At 47.2% G+C, this 27,948-nt stretch overlaps 1 protein-coding gene across 2 annotated transcripts in view; it reads left to right on the top strand.

Moving 5' to 3' along the window:
• Nucleotides 1-24,180, top strand: part of GAB3 (GRB2 associated binding protein 3) — a 65,851-nt gene extending 41,671 nt beyond the window's left edge. The window contains exons 2-10 of one of the 2 annotated variants that reach the window (XM_014265353.3): nucleotides 1,885-2,188; nucleotides 7,950-8,166; nucleotides 8,575-9,047; nucleotides 11,531-11,583; nucleotides 12,764-13,013; nucleotides 14,121-14,202; nucleotides 15,776-15,878; nucleotides 17,111-17,224; nucleotides 18,221-24,180. In XM_014265353.3, coding sequence (XP_014120828.2) covers nucleotides 1,885-2,188; nucleotides 7,950-8,166; nucleotides 8,575-9,047; nucleotides 11,531-11,583; nucleotides 12,764-13,013; nucleotides 14,121-14,202; nucleotides 15,776-15,878; nucleotides 17,111-17,224; nucleotides 18,221-18,337 — 1,713 coding nt within the window. In that variant the 3' untranslated portion in view covers nucleotides 18,338-24,180. Of the gene's footprint in view, nucleotides 1-1,884; nucleotides 2,189-7,949; nucleotides 8,167-8,574; nucleotides 9,048-11,527; nucleotides 11,584-12,763; nucleotides 13,014-14,120; nucleotides 14,203-15,775; nucleotides 15,879-17,110; nucleotides 17,225-18,220 lie in introns of both variants that reach the window. The other variant, XM_014265352.3, reaches the window with a different exon arrangement.
• Nucleotides 24,181-27,948: the final 3,768 nt, after the last annotated feature.

Below are 27,948 nucleotides of genomic sequence, written 5' to 3'. Positions count from 1 at the left end.
GAGATTGAGGTACTGCCAGGCTGAACAGAATTACTAAGATAAATTTTTGGGTGAATATTGGCAGCTGTGAAAAGCTGGCTGCACTGCAAAAAACCCAAATAAATGATTTGGAGTACAAAAAGAAATGTTTTTTCCTGACATAGCAATTGTTAATATTCCTTTGTTGCTGTTTTTTACTATCACCAAGCCTATGGGAACCTGGCATCAGCAAAAACTGTAGTGCCTAGATTATCTTAAACTGTGCAAGTGAAGACTCTTACATCTTACTGAAAGCAGCCTGAACTCAGGGATTTTGTCTTAAAATTGAATGGTTGCCTGTCTTTAAACTGACAGATCCACTCTTTGCAAAATGAGTGTGATTTTTAACTGAAACCCAAGCTACCACACAGATTTACATCATTGTGACCAAGTCCTTTCACAGAGTTCTCGGGTAAGTTTCGGGTAGGGAGGTTGTGGCAGGGGTTGTCCAAATGTTCCTTTCAATGAACTTTAACTGCAGTGAAGGCAGGTGGAGCAGCCAGGGTCTGTGCAGTTGTTGGAGGTCCCTGGGCAGTGTATGAGCCCCTGCACATTCCCCAGGCTTCCATCAAAGCTGGGGCAGCTGCAGCCTGAGCTTTGGCTGCTCTCTGGTCTGGCTAGTTTGGGCATGACATATCCAACAGTTTTTATGGAGTTTGGCAAGGGCAAATGTCCTGATGTCTTATTTTGGCTTTTCCCTGTGGGACAGAGATCAGGATTGATTTCTTCTGGCCCAGAGTAGGTGTTGGTGACAGCTGTAATCAACACAGAGGTGCTTACACTGTTGATGAACAAAAGCAGCTGCTGGATAAAAAAAGGGGAAAGTATATTAATTTGTGCCTAGAAACAGGCATGTAGCTTTATAGAGTGATGCTGCAGGACTTCATTTAAGCCTGTATGGGGCCCATACATTCAGTCACAAGTGTCAGAAAACATCAGTGCTTGCCAGGTTTGCTTCAGCTTGACAGTGCATGTGTAAATAATTGTCCTTTTGTAAGATGCTGAAGCTTTCTGTTTTTAGCACTACAACTCACTCAGGGGCTTGTTCTGGGCTTTCAGAAGTAATTGGCAGCTCATAAACAGCTTTGTAACAGCACTGAAAACCATAGGAGGGAAGCTGCACAGGGTATCTGGAGCTCTGGGCTTTGCTGGGCAAAAGGCACTTGTTTCCAGGAATGTGCAGTTCTTGGTATTTTTGTTTTACAAAAAAAAAAAATGTTCTCCTTTCTGTGAATGAGATGATGTATTGGATCACTTTGACTGCATCATACTGGTGGGGTGAGGGGAAGGGAAAATGTTGTTCTTGACCTCCCAGGGACAGCCCTCAGCCTGTTGTCCAATCTCCAATGCAAGCTGATAGCAAGTGCATCAAATAAAAATTGTAATTTGGCAAGCTTATCAGAACAAGTATAAAACATGAAAGAAAATAAGAATGGAGCAGAAGTCCTGTGAGGAGCAGCTAAAGGAACTCAGGTTGTTCAGCCTGGAGAAGAGAGGACCTTACTGCTCTATAACTACCTGAATGATGGTTGTGGTCAGGTGGGGACAGGCTCTTCTCCCAGGTAATGAGCAGCAGGACAAGACAAAACAGCCTCAGGTTGTTTCAGGGAGGTTTAGTTTGGACATTAGGAAAAAATTCTTCACTGAAAAGGTGGTTAAGCATTGGAACAGGTGGAGTCACCATCCCTGGAACTCTGGAACACGCATGCAGGTGGGGTGTTCAGGAGCATGGTTTACTGACGGGCCTAGCAGCGCTGGGTTGATCCCAAGGTTCCATGAACTGAAGGGCCCTGTGAAGCCCTGCAGGTGCTGTGTGGGGTGGCTGCTGCAGTGGAGTTTGGCTCTGAAGCTGTTTTGCCCCCCCAGGCCTGGCGGAAGCGCTGGTTCGTGCTGCGCAGGGGCCGCATGAGCGGGAACCCCGACGTGCTGGAGTACTACAGGAACAGCCACTCCAGGAAGCCCATCCGCACCATCGACCTCAACGAGTGCCAGGTGCTCAAGCACTCGGGGCCCAACTTCATCAGGAAGGAGTTCCAGAACAACTTTGTCTTCATCGTGAGGACCACCTACCGCACCTTCTACCTGGTAGCCAAGACTGAGGAGGAGATGCAGATCTGGGTGCGCAACATCAGCCAGATCTGTAACTTTGGACATCTGGAAGATGGCACAGGTAGGGTCACGCTCATCTTGGAGGCTGGGAGAATGCCCAGGGGTGACGGGATGGACCTTGCTGTCAGGCTGGGCTGGTTCCTGTAGCTCCACACAGACTGAGATGCTGCTAAACCCTGATCTGATTCTCAGGGACTGCACTGCTGCTGGGTGGAAATACTCACTGGCTGCCTGGGCTCACTTTGATGAAGCAATTCTTCCTTAATAAGAAAAGGTGCTGTTTATGTGAAAAGCTGACTTAGTGTTATCTTCTGGGGCCATTTATTTCATTACATGTCCTGTATTTATTTAGTTAGGCATAATGTAAGACACCTGTTCCAGGAAAGCATCCTGTGCAACTCCCATTTTCTCAGGCTTTTCTGGGTGTGGAATGTGCACAGACTTGGGTGTATATGCCTGCACATAAATCAATGACAGAAATACTAAGCTGCCTTAGTCTGTTAATAAGAGAAAACAAAGAAAAGGCAGAGGATAGGAGTGTTAGAAGTGTGTGTATAGACTTAAGTGATGGTCCTGCCAGTGAAGCATCAAGGCAGCTCTTTTGCCAGGCCCTACACCTGTATATACTCAGCAGAGTGACTTTCTTGAAAAGCTGCCAAGAATTAACCACTCCAAGATGGATGTAACCAGTAATTAAAGTGGGGACCTGTACCATCATTAACTTACCTTTTAAATCAGACAATTAGGCTCAGATAACAGCAATCTGTCTTTCCCTTGACAATACCAAGGGGCAGATAGAGCAGCAATTTGAGAGTTGCAGAGGAAGTGAGTCAGAATGAAGCCTTCAATGTGATAATAGGCAAGGAGTAGAAGAGGGGGCCATGGAGGGACAGGAGCCCTGGGGCAGTGATGTGTTTGGGGGTATCATGTGTGGCCAGGCAGTTCATCCTTCCATGGTCGTTGTGCTGCTGCACTCAGAGTGCTGCTGGTGTCTGCAAGTGCTGCATGGCCACACCATTACCAAGAAACTTGATAAGAAACAAAAGGCTATGGGAAAGGCTTTATTTTAATCTATCATGGTTCCTGGCATTGCTTAGCTGCCTTTTGAGCAGTGTCTTCTGAGGGAAATGGGAGTGGCAAGAACACTGCAGCAGTCCTGTTACAAATGTGATGTCTGTTCGTTTCCCATTCACTTCAGAAACCACCATGAAAACTTGCTGACAGATTATGTGTCAGTACAAGCTGCCCATGAATACAAATTTCAAAGTAGCTCTGGTAGGGATTGGAGTCTGCTGCCCTTTGGAGGCTGGATGGAATTAGGGATATTCAGTAACCACCTTCCTACTGTTCTGCCTTTGTTGATGCCGAGTTGTTGCTCTTGGGTTGTTATTGTTGGTGCAGGTTTATTTCAGATACAAGTTTACCAGTTACTCTGAAATAAAGGTAAACCCTTCTATGCAAAAGAGAAAAATAATTTTTGTTTCTAAATGTGTAGGCAGCCTTCTCTTGGGCACTTTGTGAGGATGTCCATGGGGGATGTGATCTGTGTCAGAGGAGCTGAGACAGTGGCTGTCCCAGACAGATGCATTTACACTGCGAAATACCTTCTCTGTTTTGCTGGTGCAGTGCACTATTGCTTGTAAGACTTGCACATGGACAGCACTCAGAGTATTACACATTGGTGTTTCTCCCTGAGCAAAGATTGCCAGTGTGGGCACTGATGGATGAGAAATGACAGCTCTTGCAGCAGCAGCTGGGAAAGCTGACACTCCAAGGCAGATATCACCCCCCAAGAAGTTCAGCACTGCCGAGCATTTGCCTTGATTCAGTACAAAGTCTGGCACTTGAACTTGCAGCCCTCATCAGGGGTGGTGTGAGCTAAGCCTCCAGACACGCACTTACTGTGTCTCTAATGCCAAATAGCTCCTAAGAGCTTCTATTTATCCTGCCAGTGAGCTCAGGTCTGGGGTGTATCCAGGTCAGGCTGCCAAGCACATCCAGATCCTGTGATTTAAATCTGCACAGCTCCAAAAATTGCACATCACATTTCAAAGAGTTGCTAATTGCTTCAGCTTTTCAGGATCTCCGAAATTCTCCAAAAGCCTGTAGGTTTAAACAAATTACCCTTTAAAATTAACATTAGAAAAGAAAAGCCCTATTAAATGCCACATGCTTTTTTAACTTAAATGCTACTGCTTTAAAAAATACTAGTCCTTGCTGTGAGTCATATCACTCTTAATCTGTGCATGGCTGAAAATTTGCTGTGACTGAGGCCAAAACACAATCTGCTGCTTTCTCTGCCTAATGCCCAAAGTGTAGCCACAGGTTTATGCAGTGACTCAGCTTTAAGGGCTGTCCTGTTGTTCCCAGTTAGTCCCTTCCAGCAGCAGAGGATGGACAGCCAGGTCCCCACTCCAGAGGTGTTGGCAGCCAGATGCAGAGTCAAGTTACAAAAGCTCCTGTGAGCACAGCTCTGTAGTCAACAAGAGAGGGGACAGCTGGGAGGCAGAGAGATGACATGGCAGCTCCAGGCAGATGTCAGGAAGCACCTGGGAGGGCGGCTGTCAGGAAGGACTTGCCAGCAGCACTCACACACTGCTGCCACCAGAAAGTGCTGCTGGCTGCGCTGGGAATCACAGGGAGCTGGCACTTTTGGGGAGTCAGCTGGAGCAGAGAGGAAGAGGCCTTGCTCCTGGTTTTCCTACCCTATCTCAGCAAAATCCTGCTTCCATCTTTGGTGGAACCTCCCAATAGAGCCATCGTTCCCCAGGGATCAAACGAAGTGGCTGTAGGACAGCAGGGGCACAGTTTATACCATGTGCAAGCTGAAGTGTGAGTAATTGACACAATCCAATGTGCCACCTTTTCATTGGAGAAACTAGTGGGAAGGTGTTTAAGCAGTTTCATTAGGAAGCCTTACTGTTATTATTTCTACCTTGGCATGTCAGTACAGCCTTGGGGGTAGTTGATGTCAGAACACCACCCCTGTTCCACCATGTCCTTGCATGGCTGTTGCACCATAGCAATTCTTGGGGAGGGGGCTGGGGTCCATAGCAGAAGGGAAAAGCCCTTTGTTTCTCCAAGCCATGGCCCTTCATTGATGGGGGAGGTCACTGTGGAAGATGCTGTGCAGCCTCTGTGGTGCCTTTCTCCATAACTGCAGGGCAGAAATGTTTGGTGTTAGTAGCCACCAAAGCAGTTATTTTGGCAGCTGGAGCCTCTTGCTGTCTCTCTGGCAAAGGGGATGGCAGGCACCAAACCAATTTTCTGCCTTCTCACTGTTGAAAGTAGCCATGCATAATTTATTCTGCCCAGCTGCTGTGGTAGTTTTAATGCACACGATTCGGTTTCCAGCAGAGCTGGCAGGGACAGGAACAGTCTGTGAGGAGCTGGCTGCAGGTCCCTGAGCCCCTGAAGGTCAGGAAAGGGCAGGTCTGTGCTGTCCCCACCCCTCCCTCCTGCTCACAACCGTTGCCATGTGGTCTGCAGCTCACAGCCTTTCCTGATGGGATAATCCATGGCTAAACCCTGAGTACCAGATGGAGTTCAGGCCTGTTCCTTCTCTGTGTTAATAACTCAGAATGTCATTAATTTCTTTCTTATGCGTTGTGGCAGTTTTAGTTGTTGGTTTGTTGGGGTTTTTTTACATGTAGTCAGATGGTGAAGTGAACATGCTTTTCTGAGATCCCATGGGAGTTAGCCCAGTGTGTGTTTGATCATTGTCAGCTTGCAAGACAGCTCTGCTTTTCATTCTAGGACTCAGAGTTACTGTCTGAGCCAGCATGATGAGCAAAAGTTATTTTTCAGATGGGCAGGCTGCAACCCTCAGCTCTGCTTTGCAAATGTGAAGCCCTGTAAAAGCCAGATGATCACTGATGAAACCCTGCTGCTACTAAGCACCTGCTCAAAATTAAAGCAATCCTTTGCTTACACTTGAATTTAAGCATATTCTTACATGCTTTGCTGACCTGAGGCCCACCACTGCCCAGATCTCTGAAGCTAACTGGAGGGAGTCAGTAGTGGGGAAGGAAAGAGGCAGCTCCCTCCCAGGTTGAAAGCGATGAGATGTAGGATGGTGCAGGGAGGGAAGATCAGCTGTTTTATTCTTCTTCTGCTATCAGGAAGATGAGGGGTGAAGCCTCCTGTGGCTGGTGTGGGATCCTGCATCACTGGGATCATAGACTATCCCCATTTGGAAGGGACCTGCAAGGATCACCAAGCCAAACTCCCGGCCGTACAGGATGGCCCCGGGAATTGCACCGTGTGCCTGAGAGGGTTTAGTTTGTGTTTAGTCATGTGCTGTCTAACCACCCAAGCCTTGGCAGTCCTCTCCAACCCCCTGGTCTGCTTGCATGTATACCCAGCACCTCCCAGGCTGAGAAGTGACTACAGCAGCCTAGTGCAGTGCCAAGGCTTGTGCCTCTGTTGAGGTTGGGACTAGATTGGACCTGCTGGAGGGTCTTAGGACCTCATCACACTCTGCAGGATCTGGGGCACAGGACACATGCAGCTTGTCAGGGGCTGGTTCCGAGCATTTCCATCAAGTTCTGGATATCAGCATTACAGAAATCTGCCATCTTGCTGCATGTTGAAGACATTTAAATTCTCAGTGTGGTTTTATCAGCAGTTCCTGGTTTCTTGTGTTCGTTTCTGCTGTGGGGTTTTTCATTTTGGAGAAGGGTTTGGCAGCTTTGCCTCAGGCATTGTCTGAGCCAGAGATGGGCATCCACTGCCAAGCCCTGCAGGTGCCAGAGACCCAGGGAGCACTGCCCCATCCCCACACAGCTCTGGTGAAGGAACTGCCATGCAGCAGCCTGAAACTTCATTAGAGAAACCATATTCCCTAACTGAGGGCTTGTGCTCTTGGTGCCACTGTTTGAGCTTGCTGCCAGGAGCAGCTGCTTTTGGGGAGCTGCTCTGTAAAGACACCCTTCCTACCCCACAGTTGCCCCTTGTGGGAGGTCTGGATTGCACTTGATGTTTTGAGTTGGAATGCCCCAAAAGCTTTGTTTAGCTTGACTCTGTGTGGCTCAGCCATTGCAGGGACAGAGGCCAGGAGAGGAACAGAACCAGACTTCTCTGCTGCCAGGCAGTGCTCAGGCCAGATGGGTCTGAGTGTGTCAGCCACAGGCTGCCACTGATGGTGTTCTTGGTGGTGTGAGCAGGCAGCCAGCTCTGGGCCAGCCCCACTGCCTGCAGCCCAGACCCCCTCCTGTCCCACTGCCATCCTACTCTGTGCTGGGGACACTGGAGTGTTATGCCCAGAGAAGGTGGCACTGAGCTCGGGCTCCATGCACCTTGTGACCTCCAGAAAAGTAGTGTCACTTTTCTCAGGAGAGAAACTCTTGTGGTCTGGTGGCCATCTGAGAGAGGCACAAAAAGTTTGCAGACAAGTTCAGAGCTTGTCTGGCTACTCCATGAGCTGGAAAGCTCAGCTTTGTCTACTGAGATCTAGCAAGTGGCAAGAAACCAATCCCTTTCCTTGTCACCATTAATTTGAAGTGTTGGAGATGAATAATTAAGTATTTGCATTAGATACTAAAAAACCACTTGATGAAACAGGCTGCTGTGCCTCGGTTCTTTCAGCAGAGTCTGTTCCTCATTGCTGGCTGCAGGATGGAGAGGGGGACCCCAGAGCAAGCAGCATGAGGACTTTGACAGCCTGGGCAGGGGGAGCAAAATCAGGATCCCCTCTACCCAGAACCAGTGTTTGCCTTGACTCTCTGGTGCTCTGGTGTAAAACATCCCTGGTGCAAAGCAGGGTGGTGACAGCCAGGGCAGTCAGAGCCATCCCTCAGCCGGGCCATCCGTGTCCATTGCAGGTTCTGTGGAGAGCCTGTCTCACACGACCTCGTCCCCACAGCCCTCGCCGGCCGCCTCCACGCACGCGTCCCGCATCGCCGACCCCTCCTTCTCAGTGGAGCCCGCTGCTGCTGCCGACGCTGCTGCCGAGGAGACCCCCAGCGAGTCGGGCTCAGTCTTCCTCCCTGACTACCTCTTCCTGTCCAACTGCGAGTCGGGCAAGCTCAGCCACAACAGGTGAGTCTGGGCTCTGCCACCTGTGTTGGGCTGGAGCCCCCCTCTGTCTGTCCAGGCATGAAGCACAGCCCCAGGGAGCCCTGCCACTCAGGGCTGGCTTCCAAACACAACAGGGGACCACCAGCCTAATCCAATTTACAGGGTGCTTTTCATAGCACAGATTAGTGATTGAGCATCATGTGTTGGTCCTGTCCCTTTCCAAGGTGGGTGGCTGAGGATCTGACACACAGGCTCCCCCCAGACACCTGCTGTTACCCAAGGTGCTCTACAGAGTGCCCCAGCCTCCAGTGCAGCTCAGAGGGAAGGGACAGATATTGTCCCAAACTGTGTGGTTGAGTTTTGTGTTTGCTGTGTTCTTACAGCCAGGAGAAAAGGAAAGCTCAGATCCTGACCTCTGTCTCCTTGCAGGTGTGACAGCTGGTCAAATTCAGACAGATCTCTGGAGCAAACATCATCAGACGATGTTTTTGTTGACTCCTTGCAATCTCAGCCCTCCCTGTACCTTGTACAGCCAGCCAGTGCTGGTGCCGTGCAGCAGGTCGGAGCTGCAGCGGCAAATCCCAGCGTGGTGTCCAGGAACACAGACATTAGTGGGCCATGCAGTGACTTTTCCTCCTCTTCCCCGCTGCTGGGGACGCCACTGAGCCCTGAGTTTCAGGCTGACAAGAGCCAGAAGGCGCTGCCCTTCGGGGTGACGCAGCTGGACGTGCTGTCCAACACGCCGCCGCCGCGGCCGCCCAAGCCCACGCACTTCTCCGACAGGAGGGGAGAGGAGCTGGGGGCCCTGCAGAATGGTCACGCAGGAGTCTGCCGGGCCCAGGTGGCTCTAGTGCCCAGAAGGATCTCCTTGTCCAGCTTGGACAACATGAGGAACTGGAAAGGTGAGTGCACTTCCAAGAGGCAGCAAAGCAGCACCAGTGTGATGGAGCTGCCCACATGCACAGAGTGGTTTTAACTTCCTGTTGTACCTCTCTCTCCTCCCCTCTGTGAAATCTCACACCACCCAATGTAACACCAAGTGCTGCTTTCAAATGAATTGGCAAGCAGGATTCAGTCCCTTAGCTTTGCTCCTGCTGTGTAGAAGCTTCTCAGTATGTGTGCAGATGGGCAGCAGTTTGGCTCTGATCCCTTCAGGGTGCCTCCTGTCTTGCTAATTTTCCCCCTTCCTCCTGAGAAGAGAAAGCAGTAGAAAAACCAAAATGAGAAGTCAGCCACTGATTTGGGCAGTGCCAATCTCTGTTTATACAGGTCAAAATGTGGGAAATGCCTCTGGAGCTGTGCTGCTTTGCTGCACACAGTCTGTTATGTGAGAGCTGCGTGTCCTTTCACAGCTTAGAGTAAAGACCAGGAAGTCAGGGAGACACTGGGGATGGGATGTAATCCTGGCTGAACCAGGAACTCTGCGTGTCCTTGAACAAATCCCACTCTGTCTTTGCACTTCAGGCTGGGCAGTCTGAAAACCTGCTGCTACAGAGCAAGGCAAGGCTGTAAAGCAAACTCCACTCTGAGCTGAGCTGGCTTTTCCACTTGCTCCTGAAACACCTTCATCACAAACAGGAGCAACAACCAAAACCCAGAACATCATGGTGTCAAAAACCAGCATCTGCAGTATGAGAAAACTATTACATGGAGCCACAGGACAGAGGGAGGCAGCTGGAATACCATCAAGTATTGGATGGAAATCATCAAGTATATTGTAGTGATGTGAAAATCTTCATTTTTGATGAGGAAAAAAGTGTAGGTTTTTAAGGACAAGCATCCTTTAGACTCCTGCAGTTTGAATGACAAGACAATGTGTGGGGCTGTTAGATCTTGCCCTTAAAGCTCAGAAGCTAAAGCAAGGAGATCTCTGCTCAGTCTGTCAGTGTACAGACAATTCTTGGAAGGTTTCTGGAGAAACACCCATCAGTGGAATTGCTGTTCTTAATTATCAGCTACATTTGGTTGCTCTCTGAGAGGCGCCGCTCTTGCTTGTGCACGTGTGCTGCCCCAACACAGCTGGTTCATGATCCTCCAACCCACCAAAATGTCTCTAAGAGGATTAAGTGTCCAAATGTCATGTTGTGCTGCAGGGTTGTCTCTGCCTGATGGGGGCAGCAATGAATTAATAAGTGTTGCTACTTTTTCTTACCCTAAGTGTAGCTGAAACCACTTGAAGGGTTAAACTCTGAATTAAAATGTGTTTAACAAGAAAGATCAGAAAAATAAAGAGGGAGAAAGCAGCAGTTTCTCACCAGCTTCCTCAGTGAGTGCACTCAAGTTATTAACTTATTTTTTTGCCCTGCTAACCTGCAAAAGGTGCACAGATGCAATTAGCCCAGGGAGAAAGCAGCATGAGCTAGTGGAAGTGCCATGAAGAAGGATAAGCGGTGAGGCACCTGTATCCTGGTACCTGCCACAGCCTCAATGTCTTTTTGCCAAAAGAAATAACTGTAGCGGTCCCAGGACAGTGACTGTGTCTCTCTGAAGATGTATCTGCACTAACAGAATTGCTTTGTTCTTGTTTAGCCCTTTTGGCTGGTACCACAAAAATGTCCCCAGTTGCAGTACTGACATCTCTACCATAAGAGCAGGGAATGGATTAACATGGTTGCAGGGATTTGAGGTAGTCTCACAGAAAAGCCATTTTCTGCACAGAAAACCCCTTTTCAGGAAAGGATGGTGGTTATAAGCATCTCTCACAGCTGAACTTCTATGTGCTGAATGCTGGATTTTAGCATTTTTGGGCTTTTGCTTGGAAAATAAAATTGGCCTATACCAAGGCCCACCTGCACAAGAGACTGGTGACTGTCTCCATGATCTGGCTGCTCATTCCCCATCACCTTGAGCCCCTTGCACCACATCAGCACTTCTGGATGAAAAAACAAAGAATTTTTCTCCTACCATTAAGTTCCCCCACACACCACTTTCTGTACAATAACAATTGCTTCCCTGGCACCTTAAAAGGCTCCAAAATAAATATCCAAGAAATAATATCTATAATAGCCCCTTTTCATATAATTTCTCCAGTTTGACAGATGGGAAAACAGAGAACAAATAGAGCAGGAGCTGCATTTAAATCTTTGCTTGCTTGCTCCCACACCAGCCTTTTTCCCCAACTGTTTGTGTTACAGGAGGCATAAGTTTCAGCTGGATTATACATGAACAGGTTCCTTGGTTTCATACTTAAAATAATGTAATCACTCTTGAAATGCTGCTGAGTTGGCTCTCATCTTAAGTGTCATTGTATTTCCTCATTTAGGAGTTATGGAATCTTTATAAAACTCCAATTATTTTAGAGCCATATGTTTTACTCCAGAATTATCTCTGTAAGGTTGCACTGCCTTATCCCATTTTTAATCACTTTTTTTTTTCCTCACAGCAGACATGGAAGGCAGTTCCCTAAGAAGTCGAGATAAGAGGCTTAGCTTGAATTTGGTAAGTACTCTGTTTGCACAAATTTAAAACACTGGCAGAAACTTCCCAGTGAATCATTTCACATCCTGATACTCAATCATTCCTCTCCTCTGTTCAGCAGAATAATTTAAGAAGCGGAAAAAGTGCCATGCTTTGGGCAACTTCAGTGCTGGCTGCTTTGTGGCTTCAGTCAGCCTTTGAGAGAAGAGGGAGGCAGAGGCCTCAATCCTGAGCACCCCATTTTTAAAGCAGATGAAGCTGGGTCTGTTATGACAAGAGTTCCCAGTAACTTCATGAATTAAACTGTTGACCAAGAGCACCAGGGCTTATTCCTTGAAAAAGGGGTCTAAAGAAGCCTATCACCCCATGGTCCTGAGGGATATCTCTTCTTTAGGACATTGGAAAATGTCTGCTGTCACAGTGCGTGTGGTTGAAGGCTCTGTCAGTCCACAGCTTCCTGCCTCAGTCTGTGACAGACGCAGTTCTAAATAGCACCATCTCACATCACATAGCCAGTCTTCAGCCTGGGGCTGGATCTTGTCTTCTGTGGCAGATCCTTTGCTGCTGGTGGGCAACTTATATTTTTCTCCTTTTTGAAAGCTTGCAAGGATTGTAATCACTCCCTCTCACCACTCAGCCAGCGCTAACCTGCGCAAAGTGATTTCCTAATGCTAATTCTCCGTGATCAGATGTGAGTTGTAGGGTCTGTGTGTGCTCTCTCAGGGACACATTTCCACATTTGCTAGAGTCTAGTTCATCAGGTGTTGTCCTTTCAGACTTTTTTTGTATTCAGGATTAAGATCTTGCCTCTAACAGTAGTAACTCTGACCTCATTTTATAGATCGGAATTACTGCTGTGAGAGGCAAGTGCGGCCTCGCTGAAGCTGGCTGATTTCACCAATAAAGTCCCCAGGCAGCTTGGTCCTAGCTTCCAGCAGTGACTCGTGAAGCTCAGCGTGGACTGCTCCAGAGCTGGAGGGTTCACCTGAGCTCACACGTGTGTGTCTTGTCCATCAGAGTAGTGCTGGGCTCAGCTCAGGTGTGTCCTCCAGAGCTGGAGGGTTCACCTGAACTCACGCGTTTGTCTCTTATCCCATCAGAGCAGTGCTGGGCTCAGCTCAGGTGTGTTCCCAGCAGCCTGGCTGGGAGGTGCCTGGGCTGTGCATTAACGGAGCCCCCTCTCTGTGTCCCTGCCCTGCAGCCGTGCCGTTTCTCCCCGCTGTGCTCGGCCGACAGCTCTGAGGACAGCTACGTGCCCATGCGCCCCAGCACCTCGCCCTCCGCGCCCGCCTCTGACTGCTCCCCCGACGGCTACATCCCCATGAGCCCCGGCTCCGCCACCTTCACCTTCCCCGTGGTCAGCACTGAAAAACTCACCAGCCCCTTGCCCGAGCTCCCCTCCGACGTGGAGCCCCCTCCGGTGAACCGGGATCTCAAGCCTCGGAGGAAGTGTAAGCCCTGACCTCAAGTGCAAAGCCTGGGGGTCCTGCTGGTGGGGACATGGGTGACCTCCTTTGACAGTGTCCTTGGCATGTCTTAAAGCAATTCTCCCTCTAGAGGATGGGTTGAAATGCTGCACGGTCGCTTACAGCACTGTAGCCGGGGATGTGCCTGCAGGGAGGTTTGAGAGTGAGGAAGAGCTTCCACGGCTGCTTCTGCAGTCCCAGCCTAGGATTGCCTGGCTCTCACTGTGACTGCAAACAGCCAAGGACACCTAGCCTGGGAGAGACAGCAGGCTAAATCCTGCCACTCTGAGGTACATGTCTCACCAGCTCTCCAACCTGCCAGGAATGGGACATACGAACACTCAAATACTCAAACTTGATGTGTTGGCTGTAGTTAAACCTCTCTTGGGTAGGCACAGCTGTCTTAGTTTAATCAGGAATTTTCTGCAGATGCTTTTGCTGATGGTAATTTTCCACTCCTGTTTTCATGGCATGTCCAAAATCTGGGTTGCACTTCTAGAGAATATACTGGGGACAAAATTCAGATTTCAAGTGGGGAAATTGCTTAAACATAGCCTACAATAAAGCTCTTGGGGTTTCAGAACCACATAGTTACTCAGAAGTTGGTTCAGGCAGTGCTATTGTAAAGCGGGGGCAGACATTTAGACCATTGCCATGAGGAAAAGGAAACTCATATCCTTTCTTAAAGGGTCTTGAAAATGGTGGGCACATGTACATTGAGTGGTGACAGGGATGGTCCTGATCTCCATGTGTTGGACCTTTTTGTTTAGAACACAATCCAAAACCTGTTATAACCTGTAGGCTGAGCCAGCCTCTCCAAGGCAGCATATACAGAGCATATTTGGGGCAAGTGTATGTATCTCGTGTGGCATTTGGTCTCTTTATGCCCACTATATTTATTCTGTTATTTTAGGGTGATTGGAGGATTTTGCTTTCCAGCACTGACCAAAGAGGTCATTTGTTACTGATTTCCTTCTTGGTTATGTTCTGTGAAATACTCTGTTAGTTTCTTTCTGTTAATACAAAACTGCATTTTTCTGAACAGTCTGTACTTTTCATTGAAAACATAATTCCTTTTGTTCTTTCCTACAGCACGACCACCTCCTCTGGACTTGAGGAATCTCTCCACAATCCGGGAGCACGCTGCCGTGACCAGGATGTGGACTGTGCCTTAGTAAGTCAACAAGAAACCTGCCATTCCAATCTTCTGAGCATTAGCATGGAGTAGAGTTAAAAATAACTTATCCCATTCCACAGTAAAGATTCCTGGCAAAGTCCACAAACAGAAGTTCCCCAAGGTTTCTTTCAGTATCCCCCAGGCTTTTGCTGTCTCTGAAAAGCAGGGCTCCCTTTCACAATGGGCAGCTCCAGAGAATTCAGTGTCGTGATTTGAAGGTTCCTTTTAACCTGGAGCTGGTCTGTGCTCTGGTGTGGCTGCTACAATGGCTAAAAGCTTGTCATGCCTAAAGTATGATCAATCCATTTTTGCGTCTTAAAATTAATACAGCAAAGTAGAACCAGATCAGATAAAGAGCTCCCTGAATTATAGACTGGGCGTAGAATTCTGCACTGCCACACAGCAGTCCAGACTTGAACTTTTGGCATGACCTTTTGTCACTAGAAATTAGTTGTTGGTAAAACAAATGCCTTTGATCCCAAAGCCCAGGTAGTATGACCAGATGATAGTGTTGGGCTCCAAGGGCAGCAGAAGACCCAGCTTCAGGGAACTTGTGAGCAGGAGAGGCCTTCAGCCTGCTGGTTAGGGGGGTTCTTGGCACAAAAGAAAAGGCAACTGTACCGAAGTGTGCATGCAAAAGCCATAAATTCCCACCAACCTCCTCTGCACACCCTGGGCAATCCAGAAAATGTGGGGGTTTGCTGGCATTTCCACTCCCCCATTTCAGGTTGTCACATGAAGGGCAAAAGAGACACAAGATGAGCAGTTTGTCAGTTGCAGAGCCCTCTCTCACATCCAGCCCAAGGCTGGTTAAGCCCCTTGGCACTGCCTGTTAGGGAAAGCCAATACCCTGCCTCCCCAGCACCCCTGCCAGGGCACTGAGGTTAATCAGTGCTGACACAGTGCAGAGTCCTGAAGCATAATGAGCTTAGAGTGAGTTTGCATGTTTTACACTAACAAAAATAAAAAAGTTATGCCAGAAACTAATACACCAAAAGGAATTATGCTGTTCATGCATAGAGAGGCCATCTAATTTCCTATTAACCAAGCCCATTGTGCTTGCCTGTGGTAATTTATTCACCATGCACCTCTGAGAGAATTATGTTCATGGGAGAGATTTCCTTGTGCAAGAGCTGAGTCACAGCCCTCTCCACAGCACGGGTGGCAGGCGTTGACGCTGTGTGCAAAGCCAGACCCAGTTCCTTTGCAGACTGATGAATTCACATCAGTCCCCAAAATGTGGATACCTGCGCAGCCAAGTAACTGCCCCCATCATCAGCCAAATGAATGATAGCTCTGTGCCCCTTGGTAGAGAATTGCTTCAATGTTTTATGGTTTCTGGTGTACCAGATAGCAAACTTTCATAAACCCCAGAGGAAAAAAATCAACAAAATCCGTCAGCAATATAGCACACTATTTCTAGAATTAAGGAGTGGTTTTGGACATCCTCTCCACAAAGGCTGCAGCCTTAGTGTGAGTTTATTCACCATATGGACTGTGTCAGGCTTTGGCTTCATTTCAGTGCATCTGTAAGATGCTTCCTTAACCTCTCCTGTGTTTTTCTTCATAGCAATCGAATGAGCTTTATCTCACCAGAAAGAGACAGTATTAATTCAGCAAGAATATTTGCCAATTCAGTTTCCGGAGAAGAGGAAGAAAGTTACATTCATATGGTAATGTCATTTTCACACAGCCATCCTTTGCTTTATGTTGCTCTCTCACATTGATGGAGAATGCAGAAGTTTGTTTTCTAAGAAAAAAACGTTGAGGAGGTTTGTCCTTTGCCTTCTGGTTTGTTTCTTTTTTTTTTCAAATGATGAAATGGTTTTAAACCAAAGACACTGGGACCAATTTACAGAGAGATAAGGGAAGCCCTTTTCCTGCTCTGCAGAACTCAGCTGTTCGCCCACGAATGTTGCTGAACAGTTCCAAGAGATCACAGGGATCAGCCATATTTACATGAGAACTCATTAAGACAAAAGAAAATTAAATCTTTTCACCTTTTAAAAGTGTGCCTTGCAAAATCTCCTAGGAAATAACACAAAGCCGTTAGTGCACTTCCTAAAGAAACACACCAATATTGTGCAGAAACAGAACTCCCATTAAAGTCTCATTGCTTCTGCTTTGGCTGGTGGCACTAACCCCACTTCCCATCCCATGAAAGAGGAACATCTGGCTTTGTGGCTTCTTTTTTTTCCATTTAGTCTTTAGCCATATCTTGCAAAAGATCAGAATCTTGTTTTACTTTGAATTTTAGGTGGAAATGGATCTCAAATCCATTCATCTGAGCCAATGTCTACAGATCTGCTCCACAGCCAGAGTCCAATACCAATAGCTATAAAAATATATTGCAAAACTGACCACAGTCTCCATGAACCATAGCTTCCAATTTTAACCCACATCTTTACCAGATTGAAATCTGCTCAAAAGGGCAGTTCCAGTTGTAACCATTCCTTATTTGGTTTTTCTAGTCTAGGAAAACCTGACCTATGTTTGTGGTTGTAATTTTATGAGAATAATTTTCAGTTTCTGGATTTTAACTGAATTTTCACCATTTCTTCAATTTCCTTGAATGATGATGTTTAAATGGGCACCCCTGCAAATCTGAGCATTCTGAGGGCTTGGGTTGAGAAGCTGAACACAAGTCCTTGATAAAATTGAGTGTAAATCAGTCTGTTTTGGTTTTTTTGCCAGAATTATCAGGAGAAAAATGTTCTCACAATTTCTTTATCCCACAATTATCAGTGTTATGCTGTGGTTAGTAACCAAATGCACCTTTGGCTTAGACAGAGGGCCCTGACTGTTCTCATTCACATTCTGCCAGGTGAATCTCCCAGCTGTGATCCTGTTTCCTTCTAGAATCATGTTTTTTAGAGCATTAAAAGTTTTTCTTTTTCCCTGACAGGAACACAGACAGGCCACCTCTCCATACAGTGGTGCTTTTCCATGGACAAGGAAATCTAACCTTGATTACTTAGCACTGGATTTTAACTCTGCTTCCCCATCCCCTGTGCAGAAGGTAGGAGTCATCTGAAAAACCCCACAGCCTCCTGCCTTTTGGTCTGCTGGGAGGAAATCCAGACCCAGGGTGGCATTCTGCTAGGTGCCCTGAGTGCCATGATGAAGCCAGCCCTGTTTCCAGCTGACTGTATGTGTGTCAGGCCCAAGGTTAATATGATAAAAGCATGGTGAGGGGGCTGAGGTGTCCTTAGTGACTCAGAGGGATGCTGCTAACACAAGCTCAGCACAGGATATGAGACTGCTCTGGGAAGTGCAGCCATGGGCTTGTGGGTCAGCAGGTTGATGCTTGCAGGATCTCTGCATGCTCCTTCATTTTCATCAAGTCTCCACAAAGCCTTTCCTGCTAGTTTTCCCAAAAATCTCTTTGCAGTAACAAGTTTGCAGCCCACGATAAATCCATGGGGTAAAACTGTACCATCTCTTATTGTCTGGCAAAATGTGCATCTTTATTCTTGCATCATCAAAACCATTTCAATTTCTTTTGCAATACTGGGAAATGTGTTCCTTGTTCCAAAGAACTTCTAAGCTATACAAGTGGTGGGTAGGTATGACTGCAAAGCAATGAATTGTTGTCAGTTGGGATCATTTTATGTCCTATGTATCATTTTGCCCATCAGCCCATACTCCCAGATGCAAAAGACTCATGACTCTTAAGCTTTCTTATTTAAACCCTCCCTGTATCTGAAATCAGTTAGGTTATCCCTGCAGCAGCATCACTCAGATGAGGAGAGAATGATTATCTGCAGGGAAATAGCCAGTACAGCATGTTTCCCTCACTTGCTGGGCTGAGTGACAGGGTGACAGATGGATGATTGTAGCTAAAGCAGGCTGTAAAGCAATGCTTTTGTCAGCTGATGTCACTGTGAGCTTCACGGTGAAGGGAAGCAGTCAAGAGACGAGGGAAAGGGAAAACAGAAAATCAAGCTAAGTTTTACTAGCACCCCTTTTCAACGTGAAAATTAAAACATTGGTTTTTTTCTTCTCTGTCCCATAGAAACCTTTTCTGTCTGAGGAGCAGAGAGTGGACTATGTCCAGGTAGATGAACAGAAGACTCAAGCTTTACAGAACACTAAGCAGGAATGGACAGATGAACGGCAATCAAAAGTATAAAGGAAGAAGATTTCTGGAAGGGATCTGGAGGGGGTTTTTTTTGCACTGGAACCACAATGTTAATGAAGCAGCTATCACAGGAGAGCTCAAAGGCAGAGAGTTGTAGGATGCTTACAGTCTGTAGAGGCATTTTTACTGGAGACCTTTGATTTCAGCTGGAAGAAGGATGTTGAGTGAGTGAGTGGTTCACTGATGACTGAAGCAATGCATTAGCCTTTTACTGCCCTTACCAGTGTGCTCCATGGTACCATTTCTGGCACGATTCTGCAACGAGTCATACACTTAATGTTAACAAATCCACTACAAGTTGTATTAATCTAGTTCCTCCTGCCTTCTCCTTCTGTGCATAATTCCTAGTTGCTAAAGCTATTTTTTGATATTCCTACAAATGCTGCAGGTGCTCAGAGTGCTTTTGTGGCAACAGGCATCTGACAGGTTTTGGTGACTAATCAACTAAGGGCTAAAATACTGAAACAATAATAAGAACTTTTTGACTATATAGTGCTTAAGCAAAGAGAATTTTGAAAAATATTTTCCCCTGGGTTTAAAAGGTCTGGCTGTGAGCTGAAGCTGTCAGAACTCAAAACAGGGCTACGTGTCCATGCCACTGGAATGCATGGTCTTTGACCCTCTGGATGGTGGTCACTGTACTCAGCTTCTTCCCTCCATTGTGGCTCATACCTGTCACTTTTCTGTCTGATTCCTACTGATGTTTCCTCCCCTGTCTTGGGAAGTGTCTTCAGCACAGCACAGCTGCTCTTCTTGTAGGAGGATGCAGCCACACAGCTCTTGGCTGGCCAAAAAATAGAAAGGGAAGCTGTGAGCCTGTTTCTGCAAGCCTTGGGAGAACTGGCAAAGGATCAAGACTGCTTTCATCTGAACAGCAGAAGGAATGGCATTGGAATGCTGGTAGCAGTCGTCAATCTGATTGTTTCACTAGACCCACCTCAAAATAAAAAAGAGCATTAGGAAGTGCAGCGTGCACTGGGAGGCCAGGAGCCTGCCAAAACAGGACAACAATGTGCTCACACAGCATGAGGACCTCTGGGTTCAGGAAGCTTATCTACCTTGGGACTTGTTACAGGCACTATCTCAGGATGACATGTGTGTATAGTTTATAAGATATTTAACTTTAAATGCTTGGCTGTGGTCTTTATTTTACAGTGGCACACAGCCACCTGACTCATGGAAGTGGGCAGTGGTGCTCAGTGACCCACACTGGGTTTGGTCTCGCAGGCTTTGCTCCTGTAAGTGAGTCCCAGTAGCCATAAGAGGTCTGATCCTGTCATCAGGGACAGACAGACAGGACCCTTACAAAAGATTTCTTCTCTGACAGTGCCAATTCCCTGGCCTCCCTTCATGTGCCTGTTGTTACTACTCAGTTCATTGCTGTAACCTGACATCCTAAAAATTCTAATCTACAAAGAGAGGTCATAGAAATGCCATTGCAGAAACCACTGGCATGTCAAGGCTCCTCCTCAGCTTGTTCCTTATCCCCTGTGTGCTCCCATCACTCAGGCACTCTGGGAGGCCATCGCTCATCCCATGGCAGAGGCAGCATAGCTAACAGAAACACAGTTTTCCTCCTACCTCAAGAGAGCTGAAGGGCTTGCAGGTCTCACTGCTTGTTTAGCCCAGCCCCTGGGGATGTGTGGTGACCAGGATCTCACTGGGTTACCCTGCAAGAACAAGGGTCACCAGCACCTTCACTGACTGGGGCAAACGGGGCACCCAGGCCTGCAGGGTGAAGTGTCCTGGACTAGAGCTGCTGCTCGGAAATTGGGGTTATCCTGCAGGTAGCTGACCTGCTGCTCCTCCTGCCTGCTCCTCTCCCCCCTCACCAAAGCTCTCAAATTGAAGTTGATGTTCATAAAAATTTTGAAAATAATTCCAACTTTTCCACATGCATCTTGTCTGTCTGGTGTGAAATTTAGTTTGTTAACACCCAGCTGTTTTGTCCTCTAACTGACTTAGCAGAGCTGGGAGCACCCATGCCCTGGGAGTGGTATTGTGACAGGGGAGAGGCAGTGGAGATCTGCACCTGCACAGAGGTGTCAGAGAGAGGGAAGCAGGGAAGGGCTATGGATACTGAGACCTTTGCCTTTCTGCTCAAATGAATTGCCTTTCTTTCAAAGTGTGCAAATAACATGTGTCCCTGAAAACTCCTGGTATGTGCTGATGCACTGAAAGGGTTAAAAGACCACCAAAAAGGCATTTTAAATTACAGACAGACAACCTCCACAAAGGGTGAGTGAAGTTATGTTCTGCTGCTGCAGATCCCAGGTTGTGGAGCGATGGCAGAGCAGCCTCTGATGCAGATCAGAATCGCAGATCAGCTCGTGTTTGACTGGAGTGTTTCCTTTCATGCTGTCAGAAAATATTCTCAAATGGAAAAACACCAAGTTATTGGAGACAACTGAGTCACTTGTTATTCTAGTTTATTGTAAAAATATTTAAACTTCAACAAACCTGGCTAACAGATCATTCAGAAGTTTAGAGAAGAAAGAGCTGTATCTGGATTTCTACTCCCCTAAAAGGACATAAGCATATAGCTTGGCAGGGACTGTCCTCAGAGGAGAATGGCCCCTTTCAACTTCCTGTGTCCCCTGCTTGCCCTCACAACACTCTTATCTTGATCAAATGCTGCTCACTGGTGTCTAACTTTTAACTTAGAGCTAAGTTTGAGGGTCTATTCTGATTTTTCAGGTGATGTCCGTTTTTACCAGCTGCTGCAGGGCCCATGACATTTTTTGCAGGTACAACACATGAAACAGGAGCAATTAAAAAATACTGGGGAATAAAATTTAAAAGCAGAGCAGTTCTTCTCAAAGGCTTTTTTTCCCTTTTGTTCTGGTCAAATTCCACAATACTTCAAAGAGGGTTAAGAGGAGCAGGATGGTGGGAGGATGGCAAAGCCAAATCTGCTGTGGCCACCTCACCACGAAGGATTTGGGTGTGAGGGGAGCCATGACTGACAAACCTGTGAGCCAGTACCCACAGAGCAAGCTGCTGGGAGTGGAGGAATGTTACAGAGCAAAAAGGAGTTGCTGTTCAGTTGAGGCTGTTCTTAGATCCTAATCCCTTGGCTAAGAAGGAAAGAAAACTGAGTCAGCTTTTGACACTGTCATGACTGAAAATATAGCCCAGATTGGAGCCCTTGGTTAGTACTGGCTCTGGGGCCAGCCAGGCGCATTCCTGATGGCGTTCTCTTTTTGCCATGGGTCTGTTACTTGCGTGTGTTTTTTCCAAAAGTGTGGTGAGAGCTGATGCAGAGAGCACAGAGTGGCCATGGTCCTTAGCAAACCCTGCTGAGGGAACTGGCACTGCCCAGCCCAGGTATTGTAGTGCCTTCTCTAGAGCTGCTGGGGCCTCTCATTAAAAATAGGGAGAGCACTAAATGAGCAGAGCTGTTTTGGTTTAATTGGAAATGTCACCTTGTGGAGTTGCTGGATGAAACTTGGTTGTAGGATGACATGGAAAACAGCCAAGCTCAATGGTTTGAGTCCTGTGGTTATTGTTGGGTTCCCCCCACTGATGTGTTTAATATGGCCTTACTCTCTCCCTCAGTGACTGCACGTTTGACCAAGGCATAGCAGGTCCACAGCTCACTTGCTTATTGGACATTTCCCATATACATTTCACATTTCTAATTCCTTTATGACAGGAGGCAGCATTAATTTCCTTACTGGCAGAAATGAACACTTAACCTGAGAAATGCCAGCAGCCATGAAACTGGAGCAAGGTGTTTTCAGCCAGCTCACTTTGCCAGTGGTAGCACCTGCTTTCTTCATTGTCACTAACTACATCCTAGATGTAGATTTTGGAGTTGCATTCACTTGCAGTAATTCAGAAGTTCAGTAATTCAAAGACCACCAGATGCTGTGATGAGAACAAAGTACAGGGCAATGCCTTCCCTTTGTCCCCCTGTTCTGCAAAACTTGCTCAGGTTTAAAAAAAATGAAAGCCACCAAAATAGCAGACATTTGCCATGTCAAAGCCAGGATATTTTTTGTTTTCAAATAAAAATAAACTTTTTCTTGTGCAAATGAAGCATTATACTTTTTTTGTATTTGTAAATCTGTGGGGAAGCATTAAACAGTCATCTCTGTTACGAAGGGACAAGTCATTGCTAGAGGGAAGGGGCTCACCTTCCTCATGTTTCAATGTAATGTTTGGTGTATATATTTGCACATTAAACTGTATCTTTTTTCTAATAAATTAATATAAAAGGTAGCTGTGATCTTTAATTGTTTTGGTGTGTGAAAGTGCTTATGGGATAAGCTCCCATAACATAACATCTTTGATTTCATGCTTTTTCCATTTTTAAATTCTCTTATTAGGCAGTGACTTGTTCATATAAAATATTTGGATGCAAGTTGAAACAAATTTGCAAAAAAATGTCATGTGCCTGTGTATCAGGGAGATTATTTGCAGCATAACAAAGAACTGTGAAGCTGTGGCTTGGGCTGATGTCTGTGTCCTCCTGGGACAGGGAGAGCTGCAGTCCCCCAGTCACAGCCAAGAGGCAGGAAGGGGCCACAGCTCCTGAACAACCATGTAGAGCACAAGCACAAATTTATTCAGCACATGCTCCAGGCTTGGATTCAAAGGCTGGTTGTTATTTAACCTGGTCTTTTAATTGCTCTGTGCTGAGCAGTGTAGTTGCTGGTAATACAATTTCCACATGCAGCAAGCTGGGAATGTGGGATCCTTTCAATGTGCACGTCCTGGGAATTGGAAGGTGAAACAAGGCAGTCCATGGGAGCAGAGCTCAGCAAGCCTTGCTGCTAACAAGCCAGGTAGTTTGGAAATAGTTTATTTATTGCTTCAGGCAAGTGCCACTTTTGGATCTGCACGCTTTGTAATCTGGCTGGAGGCACAGCGTGGGGATGGAGGGAGGTGGAGGGCTTGGAGAGCCCTGATGGAAACTTGACTGCTCAGCTCAAGACACACAGACACGTGTGGCTCAGATAAGCCCTCGCCTGCAGCCTTGATAGAAGGGAACTCTGTGACATTTTGTGTTTGGTCTTCCAGGGAGGCCGGGTCAGACAAATAAAAGGTCAGATAAAGTCTGACTGATGTTTCACAGCTCCTCCATGTGCTCTGCCCAGCAGAAATGGCAACAGCCCTTTTACCAGGGAGCACTTCCCAAAAAGAGACCTCCCTCAATGTCCCTCCTCCCAGAGCCTCAGAGGGAAACAACTGGGTCAAAAAACAACTGCATCAGTCCTGCCACCGTGGGGGGAGCCAAGAAGCTCTCACACTTCCACACCTCCATGCAAAGTACTTTACTGATTGGGTAATAATAATAACAACAACCTCCTCTGGGCGAGGAACCTTCTTCTCATATCCAATCTCTCAGCCCTGCACGTTTTGTCTCCTCAACTCTTCTGGTAAAAGTGCACTTGCTTTAACCAATATTTTAGCCAGAGATGCTCAGGAGAGCATCTGCCTTAGAAACAGACATTCCTTCATTGTCCTTGGGCTCTGTATCAGCTCAACACAACAGTGGTGATAGCTCATTTCTCTCCAGGAGATCTCCAAGAGTTTTGGCAACAGAACTGTTGGGAATTTAGTTGAAAAGAGACTAGAAAAGTACAAAGCCGTGGCTCATTCCAAGTCCTGCACCTGCAAAGATAGTGTGTCCTTGGGCCTAGCTGTAGTAGGATAACAAATAGTGAAAGAGACATGAGAAAAGAGAGATGTAACCCCTAAGGAATGAGGAAGAGTTCATGGTATAGTTTAACCAATAGATTGCTTGGCTTACAGAATATTCATAAGCTTATTATTTGCTGTATAAGTGTTTGATACTTTCTTCAATAAACTGGACCTGTGATGAACCAGCTGGTGTCCTGGTCCCCTTCCTACGACACAGAACCATACTTTACTTCCAGTTTTTCATGTGGCTTTTGCAGGACAGTGACTTCCCCCAGGCCAGTGGCAGTAGCAGAAACAACACTGAATTTGTGGGTTCTTAGTCCTGCACTTTTGCTAGCAACTTATGCAGGCTTCACACTGTGTTTTGACAGGTCTTAAGATCTGCATTTCCCCATCAAACAGCATTCAAAGCTCCTCTTCCAGTTGTTTAGGGCACAGAGCGCAGAGGGACTCAGCTATTGGGTTATACATATTAATGGGAGCACACTGGCAGCCAGGGGTACCACATCCAGCACAAACAAAGGATGCACTGGCAGTGGCTCAGCCCATTCCCACCTGGGGAGCTGATCCCAGGCCCTGTTGTAATGCAGCAGGGAGCAGGGAGCAGCCCAACCTTTCATTCACTGTCCTGTTTTGTTCTACTTTGATTTTTCTTTCACATCCAATTTTAGCATAAGCTCATTGTTAAACAGCCCCAGCATCCTGCTCTGACAGCTTTGGGATCTTGGCATATCCATCACTGTGTAAGAGCCTGAAAAGCCCTTGCTCTCTGATGGGGTCACACTCAGGGCCTTAAAGCTTGGGGCAATTTGAGGGGGTTTTTTCATGGCATGGGTTTGTGGTGGTTGTTGCAGTTCAGTTTGCTGCTTCGTTCAGAAATTCCATTCTTTGTCAGGAGCTCAGCTTCTTGGAAGTGCCTCTGACTGCTGCTATCTTCACATGGCTGGCTTTTCTGCTGCTGTCATTTCTTAGCATCCTTCCCACCATGGGCAGCATGGGGGAGACCTGCTCTGCATTTTCCCCTAGAAGGGGAAACCCACAGACCCCTCCCATGAAGCATCCTTTCTGCCACCTGCTCCAGGAGCCTGTCACTCTGCCAGCATCTTGGTTTTCTCTGGGAAGCCACTGAGTGTTTTGTAGAGTTACACAACAGTGAAAAGGAAAAGACACCAAATAGAGGCAGCACTGGCAGGTGTCTGCAAGCACTTGAGGAGGTGCCAGAAGGCAAATAGAGCTTTTTCCTTTAAATTTCCAGATCAAAATTCAGGACAAGCTTTAAATGCAACCTTTTATACAGTCTGAAAGTGAGAATTCCTCTACAGAAAGACATGGAGGACTGAGCAACACAGGAATTCATTAAATCCCCAAGGTCTCCATAACTGTTCCTTTTTTCTGTTTAGCATTAATGTGGCTTTCAGGAAGCAGCCAGGCTTATCAGGCAAAGGGAGACAAAGTTTACAGGAGGAGTGCCAGTGGGGCTTGTGTGCCCCTGCTGTGGTGGCATCCAGCTGATTTCCACCAGCCCCAATTGACACGGAGCTGTTCCCCTTCCCACCTGAGCTGCCCGAGGACATGCCCAGCCAGGGCTGTGTCAGGCTGTGCCCAGGGGGGACACACTGACCCTCTCCTGCCTCCTCCTGCTGCTGCTTCCCCTGACAAACAGCCTCACACCCACAGGGCTGTGCCCAGGCCCCTTGGGGCCCCAAAAATCCAGAGGCTGAGAGATTTGCCCTTGGCCACATGAGCAGGTGACTCAGTCATGTCTTAGGGTATGTTCATTTAGACTATGAGGCAATTATTTTAAAGCACTGAGCAAGCCCAGTGTACTAATCCTGGCAAATGAAGTTCCCCCAGAATGGTAAGGGCTTCCCAGAGGAAAATTTATCTGGCTTTTGGTGTAAATTTCATGCATGAAGATGAGGCAGGCAGCAGGACAGCAAGGCAGGCTGTTTACAGTTCAAAACAATAGATGTCTTTTTAAAAGTGTTTTTAAAATAAAAAAAAACAGAAGATTCATCATTTCTTTGGTTTAACTTCCTCCACAGTTAGTCAGAAATCATCAGGAAATGGCACTGAAGGAAATCCGTCCTGTTCTGCCTGCTCAGCACAAGGAATGTGCTCACCCCAGGACAGGGGAGGGGGGCTCTGCCCTTCAGAGCTGAGCAACTCACAGAGACAGCTCAGCAGGGAACTTGCATGAATGTAAAGACAAAATGACAGGGAGAAAAAATAAAGATGGGTTTCCACAATCAGCACAGCCAGAATCTGACTTTTGCACCAAATTAAAATTTGGAAGGAACAGCCAGAAATGTCAGTAATTCTTTTTTCCATGTTTATAAATGGGGGGGATAAAAACCAAAACAAGACGAATGGCCCTTAGCTATTGATGTTATCTGTCTTCCCAGAGTCCAAAACCATCTCAGCCACCACTGGTGGCTATTGCTTAAGCAGAGAGTGGGGGAGCTCATCACCATGGCTGGTTATTAGAAAAAAACAAACACAACACAGAGTATATTCCATGGCTACTGAAAGTCTTTGCTAGCACCAAGTGCTTTCTTTCACCAAAGTATTTTCCTTTTTTCCTCCCCTCTCCTGTTGGGGTGATGGCCACCAGGCCACACATGATGTGAACAGCAGATAAGGATTCTCTCTAGACCCTTTGAAGGACAGATATTTGCATGCTTTCCAAGCCAAAATAAAAGGTTTGGGATGTGGAAGTTTTGTTCCCTTGAGCTCCTACCCACTGGAGCCTTGGGCAAAGCTGAGGGGAAATCCAGGACTCAGGCCCTCAAGTTAAAGCAATTCACCTGGATTTCTTCTCATAAAGGGCATTTTTCATCAACTGCTTGGTAACAAAATCAGTCAGCATGCTGTTTTGGCTGATGTTAAATTGGCTGCAGAATCACTACTGCCCTTGCCTGTTCCCAGCCCCACAGTGTCCACCACCAAGGTCCATGATGTCCAGGCTGCTTCTACCAAGGCTGAGCAACCCAACATGGATTTATCAAAGCCAGAATTTCTGGTATAGGTTGTTGTTTGTGCCACCAAATTAGACACACAGGACAGAGCTCAAGGACACCCTTCAGGCAGGGCTCACCTCCTCCTCCCCATGTCTCAGGCTGTCAGACACCTTCCTTATGTGCTGCTTCTTCACTTCACAGCCCATCTGAAAGACTCCCAGCCCTGAGGGGCTGCCAGTGGAACAGTACATGCTGGAACTGAAAAGCAAGCAGACCTCTATCTGTATAAAAGATTTTTATCTCTGTAATGTGTATCTATATATAGCTTGAGGACACATCTATGTATATAGTCTCAAGAAGCAGAAGGCATCTGTCTCTTACACTGGGACACAGAGGCATGTAGGGGCTGGCCTGGAGCTGCACTGCTCCTCAGGGAAGAGCAGAGTTTCCATTTCTGTGTCTGCCTGGCTGCCCAGGGCCTGCTCTGCCGTGCCTGTGCACACCAAAACCTTGGAGGCCCTGCCCACCCCAGCAGCTCCCTGTGCTGCCTGGAAAGGGACAGGAAAATGCCACTTTTCCCTGTCACCTCCCCCGTGCAGAGCTGCCTGGGGACAGTGTGACCACCAGCAGCAGCTTGGGCAGTGACAGGGATGGTGCAGAACTCCAGCCATGGTGACTTCAGTTTTCAGCTGCATTTATTGCCATGGGAAATGTGCTCTCTCTGCTCTCAGTGCTTGTGGGTCTGAGCCCATGCTGTGGCTCCTGGGGCCAGGCTTTTAAGAGACAGTTAAGACAAATAAGGTGCAGCCACCTGTAACAACTCTGCTCCTGATCAGCTCAGTGAGGGATGGCTACAGCCAGGTTCACTCCTGGCAGTCCCCATGCTGTCTGAGAGATCCATTGCAATATTGGTCATGGGTTTTGGTTTGCTAGAAGTGGCCACTACTGCAGAACTCAGATGGCACTGGTGGCACCAACTCTGCAGCTCCATGG

Source organism: Zonotrichia albicollis, chromosome 14 (genome assembly GCF_047830755.1).
Source record: "Zonotrichia albicollis isolate bZonAlb1 chromosome 14, bZonAlb1.hap1, whole genome shotgun sequence".
Lineage (NCBI taxonomy): Eukaryota > Metazoa > Chordata > Aves > Passeriformes > Passerellidae > Zonotrichia > Zonotrichia albicollis.
The sequence above is the reverse complement of the archived record's forward strand: the minus strand, read 5'-3'. Positions and strand labels throughout refer to the sequence as shown.